Below are 20,804 nucleotides of genomic sequence, written 5' to 3' on the forward strand. Positions count from 1 at the left end.
TGCTGCATTAGATGATCTGGCCTCCACAATTTATTTATTTATTTTTACCTTTATTTAACTAGGCAAGTCAGTTAAGAAAAAAATCTTATTTTCAGTGACGGCCTAGGAACAGTGGGTTATAACTGCCTGTTCAGGGGCAGAACAACAGATTTGTACCTTGTCAGCTCGGGGGTTTGAACTTGCAATGCTCTAGTCCAATGCTCTAACCACTAGGCTACAATCACCCAACCTCAATCCAATTGAGATGGTTTGGGATGAGTTGGACCGCAGAGTGAAGGAAAAGCAGCCAACAAGTGTTCAGCATATGTTGGAATTTTCAAGACTGTTGGAAAAGCATTCCAGGTGAAGCTGGTTGAAAAATGCCAAGATTGTGCAAAGCTGTCGTTAAGGTAAAGGGTGGCTACTTTGAAGAAACTCAAATATAAAATATATTTTGATTTATTTAACACTTTTTTGGTTACTACTTGATTTCATGTGTATTATTTCATAGCTTTTGTGTCTTCCCTATTATTCTTCAATGTAGAACATTTTACAAATGAAGAAAAACCCTGGAATGAGTAGGTGTGTCCAAACTTTTGACTGGTACTTTATGTACATTACTAGATATTTTTTTGTCCAGTTATTATTTTTATACTCTTTGGTGCTGGTTCCTGTTTTTATATTTTTTTTAATATATATAAAATACTTCAATCAAACTGTCATTTTTCAGAAATTATGAGGAAATGACAGTTTCTGTAAATTCTGTAATAGGGGAAATACATCTATTTAAAAAAAAAAAAAAACTTTGTGAAAAATCTTTCTGATTACTGAAATCATTAGAGAATAGGAAACTGCTATTATCACATGACGGAAGAAGCAAGTCTACTTCCTTATGTAGGAGTGATTTGGTCGGAGTAGTCAGGTGGGACGACGCAGACCCGGTGGAGAGTGTGGTGAAACAGAAAAAACACTGTCCGTGTTAGAGAGGATCAAAACCCGAATGTATCATGGGTAAATTGTGACTGACTGATCTACAAATGATAAGTTATTTATGATGCAAGGTGATTTGTAGATCAGTCAGTTGACATTTGCCTGCAGTCGTTTTGATGCTTTCGAAACACGGCCACTAAGCGTGTTTGAGCAAATTACTTTTGTCAAGTCGTTGACTATCATTGGTCATCGCCTTTCAAAGTGGTTATAAAAATTGTTCGACTTGTGACTTGAGGACTGGATGAACTTGACAAAAATCATGTGATCAAAAGGTCATGCAGTTTTTTAAGAGGTCACCAAGTCACTGCAGTTGCTTCTCACCAACTGCACCATGCAGCCATCACTTGCATTGTGGGAGGCACTATTTGTCAACTTTTTTCCAATACATGACTGAAACAGGAACCAACTTTGCTTTGATTCAGGGGATACAAATGAAAAGTGATATTTGAGACCTCTCTCTAACCAATTAATTGTACACGTTATGTGTCCAGTTTGTGAGTGTGTGATATGGAGGTACAGAAAGGTTTATGTCGACATTTATACAGACAAACTTTTAGAAACAATAGCAGCTATGTTAACACTGCCATGTTGATCTGAGCCTTGATGTTGGAAAACCACTACAGTGTCCAACTTTCGGCTGTCGCAGATGAACCTCCCCCGACTTCACTCGCCGACTTTCGTCTAAAGCTTTGTTAGGCTTACTGCTCGAACACACCCACTGTCTGTCCTGCTGGGTTTTGATGCAGTCTTTACCCAACTAGATCAAGTTAGGATTTGTCAGTGTGAGCTTTTGTTCCAACCCCATTACTGTGTTTTAGGTGCCAAGCTTATGGTAATGTTGCAGCAGTGTGGAGATTCCTAGATGTGAAAAGTGTGCAGGAGGGCATGAGACAAAGGAATGTGTGGTATCGGTGGGAAATGTTGTGTGTTAACTGTAGGGGTACCCATGTTGTTGGAGATCAGAAGTGTCCGGTGAGAGAAAGGCAGGTCGAGGTTGTCAGGGTCAGAGTAGTTCAGAAGGAGTCGTATGCTGAGGCAGTTAAGAGAGTAGTAGAGGAAGATGGGTCCAGGGCGAGGGTTCCTAAGATGATCCCTGTGAGTAGCCCGAGGCCAATAGAGAGTGATAGGAATAACATGTTCTTCAGTAAGGTTAGCTTCTTAGCATTATTAGCCATGGTTATCAACTGTACCACAGAAATGGAATGTAAATCACAGAAAATACATGTTGTGGTGGCAGCTGCAGAGAAGTACTTGGGTGTACAAGATTTTACAGCAGAAGGTGTGTTGAGCGATAGTGTCCCATCCTGCCAGCCTGGTGTAGGATCAGATAGAGCCAAAGTAGTGGAATAGTGGTGAGATTTTAATTGGTGTAGGGTTAATTAGTTGGCAGGGCACATTGTTTTCTTCCAGAACAGTAGGCAGACACACAGCCCACACAGAAGGTGGTGGCATGCACCTCTAATGTATGTTTTCAGACCGCCATAATACCATAGAAGAAGAAGTAGTAGTCAGGTAGGGGAAGGAGAAGGAGGAGCATGTGAGCTGTCTGACAGGTTTGGCTGGTCTGTTGCTCCCTTCCATTCTGTCTCTGCAGTAGAATTCTGCAGTTTGTATCCTCTGTGGTGTGCTGAGCTGTGGAGAGGCCTAGAGTTCTGTTGGGGACCTGTAAGATTTTACTTCCATTCTAAAGGTATGTGTGTGTCCAAGTAACCAACGCCTTATTTGGAATTAAGGACAATCCATCTACAAGCCTTGGGTGTGTATATGTGAGAGATCCTTTCAGTGTTAGGTGTATATATTTTTTTTTTCTTCCTAAATAAAAGAAGCTGACACTTGACACTGGGTTGAAGGAGAAGGATCCGTTTTGTTTTACATACCACTCTACATACCTCTGTGTGCTCAGTATTACTGTATTCTGAGAACTTAGCCTAATATAACAGAATGTCCTCTGCCCTCATTGGCTGATAAATTGTACTGTGTGTACACAGTAGGAGTGTGTGAGGGAGAGGAGGAGCGACATAGATGAAGAGATAAAGGACATGCAGGTAAGAGAGTGTAGTGAGACAGCTCAAACCTCAGTAGGGGATTGGCATGGCTCTAGGTGGAATGAGAAATATGTTGTTCAGAATGTCTGTCAGATACAGACTATTAGACCAGGGTCTTAAACACTTTCATAAAGCACAGATTACTGGTTTGACATTCATATCTTTGTGCTTTATCTACCAACAGCGCATGACACCACACAATAGGAACATCTTTAGAAGTTAATAGTAGGCCTTGCTCTCAGAAGTGATACATTAATGGAATCATTTGTCTGACCCAAGTTCAGGTTTATGTTGTGGTCACCGATCTTCAATACATTTACTGGTGCAGACAAAAATAATACATGATTTGTGTTCTAAGCAAAACAAATGTTCAGAAATGAATTGATGATAACTACAGTCAACTTCTAGAGGGGTGGATCAAGTGGTATGGTTTCAGAGATACTGATGCCATCTATTGTGGGGTCTGCGCTCTAGAGCGGTGTTTCCCAACTCCAGTCCTCAAGTACCCCCAAGAGCACACATTTTTGTTGTAGCCCCAGACAAACACCTGACTCAACTCACTGAGGACTTGATGATTAGTTGACAAGTTGAATCAGGTGTGCTTGTCCGGGGCTAAAACAAAAATGTGTGTTGTAGGGTACACTCAAGGACTGGAGTTGGGGAACACTGGTCTAGAGGAAGCCCAGCACAACGCCCTAGCAACTGGGAATCTATATTTAAAAGGTGACATGCATTGTTCCCCTCTACCAGCTGTTGTGAGTTTTCAACATGCTGTGTTGTCATTGACTGCATCCCGGGGTTTTGTGAGTACAGCGGTTGGGGCCATTACTGTTGACTTATAATATCCCTGAGTCAACCACAGCACTTTAAAGTGATTTGTGTGAGTTGAAGTATCAATGCCATAGGGGTAGTATCTCTGTAGAAGGTAAATGATCTGGAAGAGAGGGGTTCCCTCTGTCTTTGAGGTAACTGGGTATTTATATTGATTGCTTGCCTGTATGCTGTCTCTCTCCTCTGATGACACAGTTATCTGAGTTTCTATCTGATGTGATGCTGTTTCTCCTTTTTCTGCTGGACATCCAGGACTTTAGGGCACCAGGGTTCAAGTGACATCCTTATGGGAACTGGAAGAAGACGGAATCATATCAGCCACAAACAAAATCCTGTCAGCTTTTGGGGACAGTATGATCCTGGAGTGAAGACATCTGAATAATTTTGACTTTGGGTGGCCAAAAAAAGCAGGATAAAGACAGGAGTCAAGGACAAACAATCCCACCTGTGCTCCCTCCCAACCCCACCTCCAGCATGCCTGTGGAGACACTACAGCCTGGCCTGAGACAGCCGGTGACAGTGAGGGCTGCTGCTGCTGGAATGCCCAACCGCCTTCTCATGCCCAACCGCCGCCTCCTCCAGCCAAGAACATTGGAAGCAGCTGAGCCCAGGCAGAGTGCAGTGGAGAGACTGGCAGTAGACAAGGCTAAATATGTCAAGAACCAGGTGGCCCTCTTTAAGCAACAGCCAATCAAAGTGCCTCTACCTATCATGCGCAAGCCTCTGATGTCCCGTGCCCCCGCCCTGCGGCCCATTCGTAAGGCCCAACTGCCTCGCCCTGACTACACCCAGCAAAGGAGTTCCCCACTGGACCTGGAGCACCTGAGTAACCTGATCAACGGGGTGGGTGAGGCTGAAACTCCCCCTACCTCCCCAACCATGGACCCAGTGGAGAGTAGTCAGGCCCCTGACTGCCCCACTACCAACTCTCCCTGTCCCTCTCCAATCTCTGCTGGAGCTGGGTCAGGGGCTGCTGAGAGTATCCAGACCCTCTGTCCTGAGTGGTCCACTCCAGTCAAAGTTAGGGTAAATGCCTCTGGCCCACTAAGTCCTACAGGGTCTCCTACTGCTGTGACCATACGTAGAGTGGACATCATACCCCACCACACCACACCAGTGAGGATGCCCCTTAGAGCACAGCAGCAGATGTGCGTCCCATTGCAGCCCATGGCTCTGCATCCACACACCCAGATCCACAACACTATGTCACCTCTGCGTCTCTTCCACCCCAGAACTACCTATGCACCAGGCCCTGCGTCTCCTAAACCTGTCCCAGCCCCTCCACCACAAAATCACACCCCAACCCCCACCTCCCCATCTAGCCCTGTCCAGCTCCCAGCCAACCCCCCCGTACTCCCGCCCTCCCCGTCGGTCACCTGCCTATCGTCCGGCAGCTCCAGGAAACGTCCCTCTCTGAACCGCTCCAAATCCGACATGAGTGACCGTTACTCCCGGGCCAGTACTGAGCTGGAGCGCTTCTTCAACCTGTGTGGTTTGGACACTTCGGAGATGCAGGTGCTGAAGGGGCCAGGCTCAGACATCGCCTCCCTTGCACAGTTCCGCAGTGCCAGCGCTCCTGGGTCAGAGTGTGCAGGCCAAGAGGGTGAAGAGGAAGGTGGGGCTGCAGAGCCGGCACCCTATGGCATCTCAGTAATTGAGAGGAACGCCAGAGTTATCAAGTGGCTTTATGGTATCCGCACATCCAAGGATATTGCCAGGAGCACCAACATGTAGGTCCATGAGAGACTGATGTAAATAGAGGCAGGGGAGAAAAACATGGAGGTGCACTTTAAACACAATTCCTGTACAGAGAAAAAAGCAGGAGAAGTGTGACTGCCGGTATAAACCAACTAATGAAAATGAAAGGAAGGGACTGATCTGGACTAATAGTGAAGGACACTGTCTGTCAATGCAGTTTGATAGTGTTGGACATCATTTTGTGCAAATTATTTATTGCATGGTACTTGGTACCAACACCCCTTCCATCCAGGGCAAAGCAGCAGTGTTTGGTGAATGACGCTTCTATTGATGATGTGGTTCCTCTGTACCTCATCTCCCATCGGTCATCAAGGAGGCTCAGAAAAGGCCTGACGTCCAAGGCTACTCACCTTCCTCCAGCCATTATCATTGGTAGTTCCATGGTGAAGCACATCTTAGTTGCTGGAGCTAAAACCCTGTGCTACCTGGGGGCTACGGTGAAGGATATCACAGGATTTATTTGGTCTATCCTACATCAAATCAAATTTTATTTGTCACATACACATAGTTAGCAGATGTTAATGCGAGTGTAGCGAAATGCTTGTGCTTCTAGTTCCGACAATGCAGTAATAACCAACAAGTAATCTAACTAACAATTCCAAAACTACTGTCTTATACACAGTGTAAGGGGATAAAGAATATGTACATAAGGATATATGAATGAGGGATGGTACAGAGCAGCATAGGCAAGATACAGTAGATGGTATCGAGTACAGTATATACATATGAGATGAGTATGTAAACAAAGTGGCATAGTTAAAGTGGCTAGTGATACATGTATTACATAAGGATGCAGTCGATGATATAGAGTACAGTATATACGTATGCATATGAGATGAATAATGTAGGATAAGTAACATTATATAAGGTAGCATTGTTTAAAGTGTCTAGTGATATATTTACATAATTTCCCATCAATTCCCATTATTAAAGTGGCTGGAGTTGAGTCAGTGTCAGTGTGTTGGCAGCAGCCACTCAATGTTAGTGGTGGCTGTTTAACAGTCTGATGGCCTTGAGATAGAAGCTGTTTTTCAGTCTCTCGGTCCCAGCTTTGATGCACCTGTACTGACCTCGCCTTCTGGATGATAGCGGGGTGAACAGGCAGTGGCTCGGGTGGTTGATGTCCTTGATGATCTTTATGGCCTTCCTGTAACATCGGGTGGTGTAGGTGTCCTGGAGGGCAAGTAGTTTGCCCCCGGTGATGCGTTGTGCAGACCTCACTACCCTCTGGAGAGCCTTACGGTTATGGGCGGAGCAGTTGCCGTACCAGGCGGTGATACAGCCCGCCAGGATGGTCTCGATTGTGCATCTGTAGAAGTTTGTGAGTGCTTTTGGTGACAAGCCGAATTTCTTCAGCCTCCTGAGGTTGAAGAGGCGCTGCTGCGCCTTCCTCACGATGCTGTCTGTGTGAGTGGACCAATTCAGTTTGTCTGTGATGTGTATGCCGAGGAACTTAAAACTTGCTACCCTCTCCACTACTGTTCCATCGATGTGGATAGGGGGGTGTTCCCTCTACATCAGCAGCCAAGAGCTGTAGTTGTAGTGCATGTGGGATCAAATGATATCAAAAATGGTATATCAGAGATAATGAAACAGGATTTTATTGAGCTGATCAACACCCTAAAAGGCTCTGAAAGGCAGCCGATTATATCTGGCCCCGTGCCATTGCTGAGTCGCGACTGCGAAGGTTTCAGCAGGCTTTTAGCACTTCATATCTGGCTTAAAGTCTACTGCCATTCTGTTGGCATAACTTTTATTGACAATTGTTTACACTTTTTGGAAACAAAAGATGCTATACAGGGATGATGGACTCCACCCAAACCATCTACGGTAGGAGCCCCCTCGGGTTTCAAATCATGTAGAGGGCTTGGGCTGTTGCACCATAGCAACCAAAGCCCATGTAAGTCAGTTTATAACATTCCATCATTGGTTACTCTGAGAGTTCCTCATATTGACATTGGCTGCAGCCTCAGGCCCTATGATGCTAACCTTGGAAAAGTAATTCACATTTCTTCTCCTTCCTCTTTACTAATAGGGATAGACTAATGGTATAGTTCTATGCAATCTTATAGCCAAACCAACTAAATCAATATCAACCATCAGACAGGGTCCGCAACCGCCTATTGAACATACAGTAGCTTGTTTGAGTTGGAATTTCCATGTGAATTCAGAAATCGTAAAGGACTTGGGTTGATGCATCTGAACATTAGGCGCTTACTTCCTGAACTGAATTACATTAAGATCTGGGCTATGCAAATGAATTCGGACATTCTGGTATTGACTGAAACTTTCTTGACATTCTCGACTCTGATATTAATATTGAGGGTTATCATGAGTTCAGAGCTGACAGACAGGGTCGAGGTGAAATCCATTTCCCTTGCCAAAATGTTTTAGATACTATCTTTAAGTCATTCATAAAAATAGATGATGCTTGGGTCAAGGCCAGGAACACAGGTGTAGGCAAGCTTTTAAGCAACTGAGGAACCATTGTGAAAAAACAAATGGATTATTATGTAACCACTCTCTGATTGTAAGAACCCTGCCAAATTCTGGAAAACTGCAGCGCCTATCATAGCTGGCTCAATACCCCACATTTTTTATTTAACATTGTTATTGGGAAATAATCAAAAATGATAGAAATCTGTTCTTGTGTTGCCACTCCATAATGGTGGGGATAGTAACATTAGTGATCTTAAATCATTATCAGCCTGTTTCAAGGCTTCCTTGTCTCTTTGAGATTCTTGAATCCTTGGTAAATGTACAACTTTGCTCTTTTACCTGAGAAATGTATTTTGAATGTAAACCAGTCAGAGTTTAGACCTGGGCATGACAGTATTACTCCAATCACTTCAGTTGTTAATGATCTTGTTAATACCTCAGACACTAAAATGAAATGTGCTGCTTGTTTGTGGACCTGTCCAAAGCTTTTGATACTGTTGATCATGCTATTTTATTGAATAAGTTCTGACGCATGTTTATGGTTTCATGATTATTTTAGTGAAAGAACTCAGAACTCAGGCTAAGTCAGAAATTTATTGAAGTGCATAAATGTGTACCACGGTTCGATTTTGGAACCTGTTCTCTTCACTGTTTACACCATTGGTCAATCTGTTTATTTGGATGATACTAAACTCAGGAAAAAAAGAAATGTCCCTTTTTCAGGACCCTGTCTTTCAAAGATAATTCGTAAAAATCCAAATAACTTCACAGATCTTCATTGTAAAGGGTTTAAACACTGTTTCTCATGCTTGTTCAATGAACCATAAACAATTAATGAACATGCACCTGTGGAACGGTCATTCAGACCCTAACAGCTCACAGACAGTAGGCAATTAAGGTCACCTTTATGAAAACTTAGGACACTAAAGAGGCCTTTCTACTGACTCTGAAAAACACAAAAAGAAAGATGCCCAGGGTCCCTGCTCATCTGTGTGAATGTGCCTTAGGCATGTTGCAGGGAGGCATGAGGACTGCAGATGTGGCCAGGGCAATAAATTGCAATTTCCATACTGTGAGACGCCTAAAACGGCGCTACAGGGAGACAGGACGGACAGATGATCATCCTCACAGTGGCAGACCACGTGTGACAACACCTGCACAGGATCGGTACATCCGAACATCCCACCTGCGGGACAGGTACAGGATGGCAACAATAACTGCTCGAGTTACACCAGGAATGCACAATCCCTCCATCAGTGCTTACACTGCAATAGGCTGAGAGAGGCTGGACTGAGGGCTTGTAGGCCTGTTGTAAAGGCAGGTCCTTACCAGACATCACTGGCAACAATGTTGCCTATGGGCACAAACCCACCGACGCTGGACCAGACAGGACTGGCAAAAAGTGCTCTTCACTGACGAGTCGCGGTTTTGTCTCTCCAGGGGTGATGGTTGGATTTGCGTTTATCGATGAAGGAATGAGCATATACCAAGGCCTGTCCTCTGGAGCGGGATCGATTTGGAGGTGCGTCATGGTCTGGGGCGATGTGTCACAGCATCATCGGACTGAGCTTGTTGTCATTGCAGGCAATCTCAAAGCTGTGCATTACAGGGAAGACATCCTCCTCCCTCATGTGGCACCCTTCCTGCAGGCTCATCCTGACATGACCCTCCAGCATGACAATGCCACCAGCCATACTGCTCGTTCTGTGCGTGATTTCCTGCAAGACAGGAAGGTCAGTGTTCTGCCATGGCCAGCGAAGAACCCTGATCTCAATCCCATTGAGCACGTCTGGGACCTGTTGGGTGAGGGCTAGGGCCATCCCCTGTTTGTCAAACGTCTGTGGAACTTGTTCAGTTTATGTCTCAGTTGTTGAATCTTGTTATGTTCATACAAACATTTACACTTGTTAAGTTTGAAAATAAACTCAGTTGACAGTGAGAGGACATTTATTTTTTTGCTGAGTTTTGATGAGCTGGTTAAGAAGCAAAGATTTTAAAGTGATTTTTCTCTACAGAAACAGATCGTGCTTTTCTTTTAAGTTAACAGTAGGATGCAGATTTGTCAGTCAACCTTTTTATCTGTTCTTGATTATGGTGATATTAATCAAAGTGCAGCTGTTACTACTCTTAAACCTTTGGATGCCATATATCATAGTGCCCTTCGTTTTGTTACAGGCGACAGTTGATACTCATCACTGTATCCTGTATCAAAAGGTCGGCTGGACTTCACAAAAGACCCGTAGGTCTCTACATTACTCCCTTTTTGTTTGAAAGGTCCTACTTTATAAACTTCCGTCTTATCTCATTTTTATCTTTTAGTGTAGCCACCGGAGTTACCAACGAGTTCACAGGATTGGTTTACACTCAAGGTTCCTAGGGTTTCCACCGAACTAGGTAAATCTTCTTTTCGTTTTAATACACCGTACTGCTGGAACAAAATTCTGAATACATTTAATCTTGATGTTCTGGTGCCATTCAGTCAATTTAAAGTATTGATTGGGGATTATTTGTGGAGGACTGTAACTTTTGCTGAGCGATTTGTGATGTTTTATTTGTGCTTACCATGACTGTTTGTGTATAAAAAAAGAGAACATAACATTTTTTTAAGTTTACACACATCCAGGAATGTCAAACATGATGGATAATTACCTTCCCTACAGAAAAAACACTAACCTTCACACATCTACAGTTGAAGTCGGAAGATTACATACACTTAGGTTGGAGTCATTAAAACTTGTTTTTCAATCACTCCACAAATGTCTTGTTAACAAACTATAGTATCACAATTCCAACGGGTCAGAAGTTTACATACACTAAGTTGACTGTGCCTTTAAACTGCTTGGAAAATTACAGAAAATGATGTCATGGCTTTAAATAGGATAATTGACATCATTTGAGTCAATTGGAGGTGTACCTGTGGATGTATTTCAAGGCCTACCTTCAAACTCAGTGCCTCTGTGCTTGACATCATGGGAAAATCAAAAGAAATCAGCCAAGACCTCAGAAAACAATTGTAGACCTCCACAAGTATGATTCACCCTTGGGAGCAATTTCCAAATGCCTGAAGGTACCACGTTCATCTATACAAACAATAGTACGCAAGTATAAACACCATGGGACCACGCAGCCTTCATGCCGCTCAGGAAGGAGACGCGTTCTGTCTCCTAGAGATGAAGTGCAAATATGTCCCAGAACAACAAAGGACCTTGTAAAGATGCTGGAGGAAACGGGTACAAAAGTATCTATATCCACAGTAAAACTAGTCCTATATCGACATAACCTGAAAGGCCGCTCAGCAAGGAAGAAGCCACTGCTCCAAAACCGCCATAAAAAAGCCAGACTACGGTTTGCAACTGCACATGGGGACAAAGATTGTACTTTTTGGAGAAATGTCCTCTGGTCTGATGAAACAAAAATAGAACTGTTTGGCAAAAATGACCATTGTTATGTTTGCAGGTAAAAGGGGGAGTCTTGTAAGCCGAAGAACACCATCCCAAACTGGGAAGCACGGGAGTAGCAGCATCATGTTGTGGGGGTGCTTTGCTGTACGAGGGACTGGTGCAATTCACAAAATAGATGGCATCATGAGGTAGGAAAAGTATGTGGATATATTGAAGCAACATCTCAAGACATCAGTTAGGAAGTTAAAACTTGGTCATAAATGGGTCTTCCAAATGGACAATGAGCCCAAGCATACTTCCAAAGAGATGGGAAAATGGCTTAAGGACAACAAAGTCAAGGTATTGGAGTGGCCATCACAAAGCCCTGACCTCAATCCGATAGAAAATCAAAGCTGAAATAAATCACTCTACTATCTGACATTAGACATTATTAAAATAAAGTGGTGATCCTAACTGACCTACGACAGGGACTGTATATAATCTCATTTGGAAAGTAGTCAGACCTTTCACTTTTTCTTATAGCCTTATTTTATACATTTTTTTACCCCCTTTTCTCCCCAATTTCATTGGTATCCAATTGTTTTTTTAGTAATTACTATCTTGTCTCATCACTACAACTCCCGTATGGGCTCGGGAGAGACAAAGATCGAAAGCCATGCGTCCTCTGAAACACAACCCAACCAAGCCGCACTGCTTCTTAACACAGCACGCATCCAACCCAATGCGTCGGAGGAAACACCATGCCCCTAGCGACCTGGTCAGTGTGCACTGCGCCACAGGAGTCACTAGTGCACGATGAGACAAGGCTATCCCCACCTGCCAAACATTCCCTAACCCGGATGACGCTAGGCCAATTGTGCGTCACCCCACGGACCTCCCGGTCGCAGCCAGCTATGACAGAGCCTGGGCGCGAACCCAGAGTCTCTGGTGGCACAGCTAGGGCTGCGATGCAGTGCCCTAGACCACTGCGCTACCCGGTAGTCCTTTACAGCCTTATTTTTAAATGAATTAAATAAAATGTTCCTCAATCTACACACAATAACCCATAGTGACAAAGCAAAAACAGGTTAATGTTACATTTACAAAAGTATTCAGACTCTTTACTCAGTACTTTGTTGAAGCACCTTTTGCAGCGATTGCAGCCTTGAATCTTCTTGGGTATGACGCTACAATCTTGGCCCACCTGTATTTGGGGAGTTCTTCCATTCTCCTCTAAAAATCCTGAAGTTCTGTCAGGTTGTATGGGGAGCATAGCTGCACAGCTATTTTCAGGTCTCTCCAGAGATGTTCAAGTCTGGCCTTCTGCTGGACCACTCAAGGACATTCAGAGACATGTCCCGAAGCCACTCCACTTGTCTTGGCTGTGCTCTTAGGGTCGTTGTCCTGTTGGAAGGTGAACCTTCACCCCAGTCTGAGGTCCTGAGTGCTCTGGAGCAGGTTTTCATCAAGAATCTCTCTGCACTTTACTCTGTTTATCTTTCTCTCAATCTTGACTAGTCTCCCAGTTCCTGCCACTGAAAAACATCCCCACAGCATGATGCTGCCACCACCATGCTTCACCATAGGGATGGTGCCAGGTTTCCTCCAGACTTGGCATTCAGGCCAAGGAGTTCAATCTTGGTTTCATCAGACCAGAGAATCTTGTTTCTCATGGTCTGAGAGTCCTTTAGGTGCCTTTTTGGCATACTCCAAGCAGCTGTCATGTGCTTTTATTGAGGAGTGGCTTCCGTCTGGCCACTCTGCCATAAAGGCCTGATTGGTGGAGTGCTGCAGAGATGGTTGTACTTCTGGAAGGTTCTCCCATTTCCACAGAGGAACTCTGGAGCTCTGTCAAAGTGACCATCGGGTTCTTGGTCACCTCCCTGATTGCTCAGTTTGTCTGGGCTGCCAGGTCTAGGAAGAGTCTTTGTGGTTCCAAACTTCTTCCATTTAAGAATGATGAAGGCCACTGTTCTTGGGGACCTTCAATGCTGCACAAATGTTTTGTTTCCCTCCCCAGATCTGTGCCTCAACGCAATCCTATCTCTATGGCCAATTCCTTCGAACTCATCGCTTGGTTTTTGCTCTGACATGCACTGTCAACTGTGGGACCTTATATAGACAGGTGTGTGCCTTTCCAAATCATGTCCAATCAATTGAATTTACCACAGGTGGACTCTAATCAAGTTGTAGAAACATCTCAAGCAGGATGCGCCTCTTTGGCCTGAATGCCAAGCTCCATTTCGAGTCTCTTAGCAAAGGGTCTGTATACTTATGTAAATATGCTATTCATGTTTTTTTATACATTTGCAAAAAAATTGTAAGAACCTGTTTTTGCTTTGTCATTATGGGGTATTGTGTGTAGATTATTTAATCAATTTTAGAATAAGGTTGTAACAAAGTGTGGAAAAGGGAATGGGTCTGAATACTTTCCGAATGCACTGTAGGTTCAGTACTTTTGTGAAACATCACAGCACAGTCAACTGGATGGTCATCAGAGATAGTTGGGGGTAGCTGAAGGATGGGACTAAAAACAAACAAAAGATAACTAATGTAAAATATACTGTGTCCGTAAAATGTGTATATAGTATGTATAAGCTGGAAGTAGAAGGCTAAGTCTTGTTGTCCCCATTAGTTTACTCAAATTAGGGGAGGGTTAGGGGTAGGGTTAGGGTTAAGGGGGAAAAGTAATGGAAAACATTTTTTTTGTTTAAAAAAAATATTATCTTCATAATTAGATTTTTTTAACCTAACCTTAAACCTAACCCTAACCTTAAATTAAGACCAAAAGGAGATTTTTGTAGGCAATTTTGACTTTGTGGCCATGTTATCTTGTGGAAACTGGCGTAGCTGGAAAAGGATTGGGACTGATGGTTGAAGTTACGGTAAAGATCAACATGAGGTCATGGGAGCCCAGTACCATTTTTGAAGTTTCATGGGCATGTTCAATAGCAAGCGGTAAATTGCGCGTGCCGCTTAGGCCACCGACTCGCTTGTGGGTGTGCTGGCAGCAGGTTCGATTGTGGGTGAAGATTTCATCATAGTAAGTAGGGTAAATAGTTCAACAGTAATATGCTCTAAAACGCTCTGGTGACAAACAAACTTTTCTTCCCTGTTTCCAATTGTCCACATGGCTGGGAGAACCTATTCAAGAAAGAAATACATTTCAAAAATGTTTTTAAAAAACCCTGATGCATTATTAGCTAACTATAATAGCTACAGTGCATGCTAACTAAATTAGTTGCTAAATGAGCTAGCTAGTTGATTCACTAGCTATCTAGCCATCGTCACATACTGTATAGATTGCTGGCGAAGTTAATTAAATACCAGCTACCTAACTTCAAATTAGCTAGCTATCTTGATGTAATTATCACTGTGAAAAACAAACTCCAAATGCATTTGTATGTAGCTAGATAACAGCCATGGAGGAGGGTGAAAGGATAGCAGCCACAACTGTCAACGTGAGAGAGTAGGCTATTCTGGATACGGCAGGTACTTTTGTGTAGTTCCTGTCCCTAGAAGTGAGGACGGAGATAATGGTAACATAATATTCAGTTCGGTGTAATTTGACTATAATGAAGTCTGTCCTCAGATACAGAGAGCTGTGAAAGCCTGTCTGCATATGAAGAGGTCCCAATGAAGAGCAGTGGTTTTCGGTCCTGTTCCTGGGGACTCAAAGGGGGGCACATTTTGGTTTTTGCCTTAGCACTGCACAGCTGATTTCAAATGATCAACTCATCATCTATTTCAAGTGATATGTATGTATTCATTTGTGATGCTGTCCTTGAGATGATCCTGTTTTGTCACATGCTACACATGCATATATGTGTGCCCTTGCATCTATCAATCCAATGTTATCATGATTTGTTACCTGGGGCGGAAGTTAGCCTAGTGGTTAGAGCATTGAACTAGTAACCGAAAGGTTGCAAGATCAAATCACCGAGCTGACAAGGTAAAAATCTGTTGTTCTGCCCCTGAACAAGGCAGTTTTAAATTAACCCACTGTTCCTAGGCCTTCATTGAAAATAAGAATTTGATCATAACTGAATTGCCTAGTTATTTTTTAAATCAGTGATATTATACTTTTTCTACAATCCACAATGACCTGGTGATGTAAAAGTCTAATAATTACATTGTATTCCATATTCCTTCAGATACCTTGTAACTGGAGATTCCTTCAAAACGATTGCCTACAGTTAACGTGTAGGGCACTGCAAGGTTTGGTGATCAGGGCCATCTGGGAATGCCTCCTCAAATCAAATCAAATCAAAGTTGATTTGTCACATGCGCCGAATACAACAGGTGTAAACCTTACAGTAAAATGCTTACTTACATGCTTTAACCAATGGTGCCAAAAAAATGTGTGTGTGTGTGTGTGTGTGTAGGTAAGTAAAGAAATAAAACAACAGTAGAAAGACATTTGAAAAAAAGAGTAGCAAGGCTATATACAGACACCTGTTAGTCAGGCTTATTGAGGTAGTATGTACATGTAGGTATCGTTAAAGTGACTGTGCATATATGATGAACAGAGAGTAGCAGAAGCGTAAAAAGAGGGGTTGGCGGGTGGTGGGACACAATGCAGATAGCCCGGTTAGCCAATGTGCGGGAGCACTGGTTGGTAAGGCCAATTTAAGTAGCATGTACATGAATGTATAGTTAAAGTGACTAGCATATAAGATAAACAGAGAGTAGCAGCAGCATAAAAGAGGGGTTGGGGGTGGCACACAATGCAAATAGTCCTGTTCAGGAGTCTTATGGCTTGGGGGTAAAAACTGTTGAGAAGCCTTTTTGTCCTAGACTTGGCACTCCGGTACCGCTTGCCATGCGGTAGTAGAGAGAACAGTCTATAACTGGGGTGGCTGGGGTCTTTGACAATTTTTAGGGCCTTCCTCTGACACCGCCTGGTGTAGAGGTCTTGGATGGCAGGCAGCTTTGCCCCAGTGATGTACTGGGCCGTACGCACTACCCTCTGAAGTGCCTTGCGGCCGAGCAATTGCTGTACCAGGCAGTGATGCAACCGGATGCTCTCGATGTTGCAGCTGTAGAACCTTTTGAGGATCTCAGGACACATGCCAAATTTTTTTCGTTTCCTGAGGGGGAATAGGCTTTGTCGTGCCCTCTTTACGACTGTCTTGGTGTGTTTGGACCAACCTAGTTTGTTATAAAATAAAATCATTTACCTTTGAAGAACTTCAGATGTTTTCAATGAGGAGACTCTCAGTTAGATAGCAAATGCTCAGTTTTTCCTGAAAGATTATTTGTTTAGGAGAAATCGCTCCGTTTGGTGCGTCACGTTTGGCTACCAAAAAAAACCGAAAAATCAGTCATCAAAACGCAGAACTTTTTTCCAAATTAACTCCATAATATCAACTGAAACATGGTAAACGTTGTTTAGAATCAATCCTCAAGGTGTTTTTCACATATCTCTTCATGATATATCGTTCGTTGAAAGCCTCCTCTCTCCTCTCAATCACTGGATGACTGCGTGCAGCTTGTAGATTACGCACCAATTTAGACAAAGGACACCGGGCGGACCCCTGGTAAATGTAGTCTCTTATGGCCAATCTTCCAATGATATGCCTACAAATACGTCACAATGCTGCAGACACCTTGGAGAAACGATAGAAAGGGCAGGCTCATTCCCGGCGCATTCACAGCCATATAAGGAGACAATGGAAAACAGCCTCAAAAATTCTGCCCATTTCCTGGTTGAAGTTTCATCTTGGTTTCGCCTGTAGCATGAGTTCTGTGGCACTCACAGATAATATCTTTGCAGTTTTGGAAATGTTAGTGTTTTCTTTCCAAAGCTGCCAATTATATGCATAGTCAAGCATCTTTTCGTGACAAAATATTGCGCTTAAAACGGGCACGTTTTTTTATCCATAAATTAAAAGAGCGCCCCCTATATCCAAGAAGTTAAATTACCCATATTGAAAAAATGTAGAACAATTAGACGCCCTTTAACCCACACCTACACACTCATGTATCAATCTGATTGATGGATTGTTGTGCAGTAAGCAGGTTCAGGTGTAGAACTGTGGCTCCTTTCCCCTTCAAAGAATAGGCAAGATGGCCAACCATGGAGAATAGTAAGACACTTCATAATTTCTATAACTACGCTATATTGTATGTGCCTGTGTGTCCGTTCATGTTTTTCAGCATAAAGTACTCTGCAGCCACTTAGTGTGGCCACACACACAGATTCCTGTTGAACGCTGTCTCTTTAACTACCTTAACAGTCTCTCTCCTTCACTTCATCCCTCTCTCCTCTTCTCCCTAAATCTTCTAGGTTATATCAGCTGTGTCGGTGAACCCCTCCCGCATCTGAACTGGCTACATAGAGGGCACAGCATGATCAGAGGTGAGAGGTCACTTGGTCAGGTCAACAGGAAGTATTATTAAAGAGAGGCTTTACATTGAAATACAGATGGAGATGCAGTAGTCCCAGAGTTAATGAATCAAGGTCAGTTTTGCATTTCACCTCCTGATTATTATGATGACTAACAATGTTAGCATGTTTAAGCCATGTTTGTAATTTTTTTATTAGTTTTGATGTGAGAGAGGATGCCAACCCCCAGTCCCATCATCGCCACCTCACCCGCTTTTAAGATAATTTTTGGGTCGACTAGAGATTGTGATGAACTGAGAGAATATTAGGGTAGCACTGTGATTCATTAATCATTTTCTGACTTCCCTGTGCCTAAGTTCTTACCTCTTTCCCTGTCTTTTACACCTCTCTCGCCACCTCTTTCTTCCTGTTTTTATAATGCACAACAAATGTGCATTGAAGTACAGATTGAACTTGTATTTATAATATGACAATTAATATTTATAATGCATGTATTTATAACACCTGGATAATAAACTTCTTTCAATAAAGCGTTTCACATTCTCTACTGGTTGAAATTAAGTCTCTCATTTGATGAAATACTACACCTATCCTGTGTTTATCAGATCAATGCAGATGAAGAGCATTAGATATTGAGATGAACTGGTTTTAGAGTATTTACATGATGCATAGGAAGTGTAGTGTACTGTTTTAAAAAAAAATATTTCTGTATATATGAATTACAAATCAGCCTTTTAAATCCTGTTTCTAGTCTATTAGTTACAATGTGTAACCATTGATGTCCCTGGACCAAGATTGGTAAACAATGAAGTGTATAATTGTAATACATGCAGGCAAAGCATCATTCAAAGACTGGAATTTGATACTCCTGGTATTGGATATGACTGAAAAATAATCAGACATTCATACCTGAAGGTCACCTTTATTTGCCAAGGTAGAGTACATGATCAGTGAATATATTAAATATACAGGCCAAAATGTGGGGATCTCATGCATGGTAATAACTACATGTATATACGACTTGCATCCTTGGCACATAGTTCTATTATATTCTACTCAATTCATAGGCTTCATTAATGTCATTCAGACTGTTTTGAAGTTGATACAACTGGCTATGATAGCTGAGGTTCATAGCTAGGTTCTGAACTAATATGTACACCAAACGTTTGGGTTCATACACAGATCGGCTACATAGCTACACATCTATAGGCCTACAAGTATGTTTATCCTCCACTGCACAATAAGCAAGAACATAGCTAGCTACATTATTAATCTATCTGCATTGCAGGTCTACAATTTTATCCCTGATGTCCTCACACAGCTCTCTGGTCTTGGCCATTGTGGAGAGGTTGGAGTCTGTTTGATTGAGTGTGTGGACAGGTGTCTTTTATACAGGTAATGAGTTCAAACAGGTGCAGTTAATACAGGTAATGAGTGGAGAACAGGAGGGCTTCTTAAAGAAAAACTAACAGGTCTGTGAGAGCCAGAATTCTTACTGGTTGGTAGGTGATCAAATACGTATGTCATGCAATAAAATGCTAATTGAATTACTTAAAAATCATACAATGTGATTTTCTGGATTTTTGTTTTAGATTCCATCTCTCACAGTTGAAGTGTACCTATGATATAAAATTACAGACCTCTACATGCTTTGTAAGTAGGAAAACCTGCAAAATCGGCAGTGATTCAAGTACTTGTTCTCCCCACTGTATCAGCAAGGCAAGCTTACAAAATTGTACATTCAATTTGCAGTAAATGCTTTAGCTAGCTAGATTCTTTACATCCACTGTTTCACAAGATGACAGCCTGGTTTCCTGGTTGTTTCAGGAGTCCCTAAAACATTAAACAACCAGAATTACAATTTCATACTCATGTCCCAACGCCCATAAAGATAGTCTGCTAATGTTAGCTAGTCAGCTAGCTTGCTAAATCGCGATTTTTGTAAATTAACTTTATGATTAAAAAAATATGCATAATAGTTTGTCTCTATATTAACTAACATATTCCTGTCAAGTATACATCTTTTTTTTGTATGATTCGTTATGATGTTATAATCACTTACATTTGCTTCCATTATAGTATTTTTGTCAGGCATCTTTGCTAAAGAAAGTTTCCAGCCTTGGGGTGTATAGCGTCAAATTTGTCATGGGAACAACTCTATATGATTGGTCATTGCCCAGCGGTCGCCGCTGGTGATTTGCATAAACTTGGGAAAAGCTTATCTTTCTCATCGCCTCCCACACCACCTTCGCACCGCCATAGGTCGCCTGCACTCTCCACTTCTCACAGCTTTCCTTCCATTGAAATGAATGGGAAGTGGTGTTTCACCGCGCGGATACCTGTGGTAGTGTATCATACCCGTAGGCTACAGTAGCCGCTACACCCACCATGCTGTTTTTACTCCATTTGAACATGAGCATTTCATGATCTATAGTGAGAAACAATTAATAGATTTTTCAAAAGCATTTAATTCCTTCTCTATCTTCTTCTTGTAATGGACTGTGAGCTAAACATAAAAAATATTTAAAAATATGTACAAAAATTCACCCAACTAAATTCACATAGAAATGTGAGTTTTATAGATCTGCCATTTTCATTGAAAGCAAGTCTAAGATCTGTTCTATATGCACAATTTTTACGCTTCCTGTTTTTATGTTTACTTTTTACCTTTTTTACTTTCGGTTTTATACACCAGCTTCAAACAGTTGAAAAAAAAAATGTTATGGGAAATATATTTCACAGCAGTTTAGATAATACAATCGTTATTTACACTTTACTTGCTTGTTTTGTAACAAACTGAAATTAGGCGAACTGTTCAAATTTTAGCTACCAGGAAATGGCACCTAACTTTAGTTTATGTACCTGCAAAACACAAGTCTCAACGTCAACAGTGAAGAGGCGAGTCTGAGATGCTTGCCTTCTAGGCAGAGTTTCAAAGAAAAAGCCATATCTCAGACTGGCCAATAAAAAGAAAAGATTAAGATGGGAAAAAGAACACAGACAGAGTAACTCTGCCTAGAAGGCCAGCATCCC

General features: G+C 42.4%; 1 protein-coding gene across 1 annotated transcript; it reads left to right on the forward strand.

The window, feature by feature from the left end:
- Positions 1-496: 496 nt before the first annotated feature.
- Positions 497-6,170, forward strand: LOC112216204 (protein FAM110A). The gene is made up of 2 exons (XM_024376030.2): positions 497-2,659; positions 4,098-6,170. Exon 2 carries the CDS (start codon positions 4,320-4,322, stop codon positions 5,577-5,579), a length of 1,260 nt encoding a protein of 419 aa, XP_024231798.1. The 5' UTR covers positions 497-2,659; positions 4,098-4,319; the 3' UTR covers positions 5,580-6,170.
- Positions 6,171-20,804: the final 14,634 nt, after the last annotated feature.

Source organism: Oncorhynchus tshawytscha, linkage group LG16 (assembly GCF_018296145.1).
Source record: "Oncorhynchus tshawytscha isolate Ot180627B linkage group LG16, Otsh_v2.0, whole genome shotgun sequence".
In the NCBI taxonomy this organism is placed as follows: Eukaryota; Metazoa; Chordata; class Actinopteri; order Salmoniformes; family Salmonidae; genus Oncorhynchus; species Oncorhynchus tshawytscha.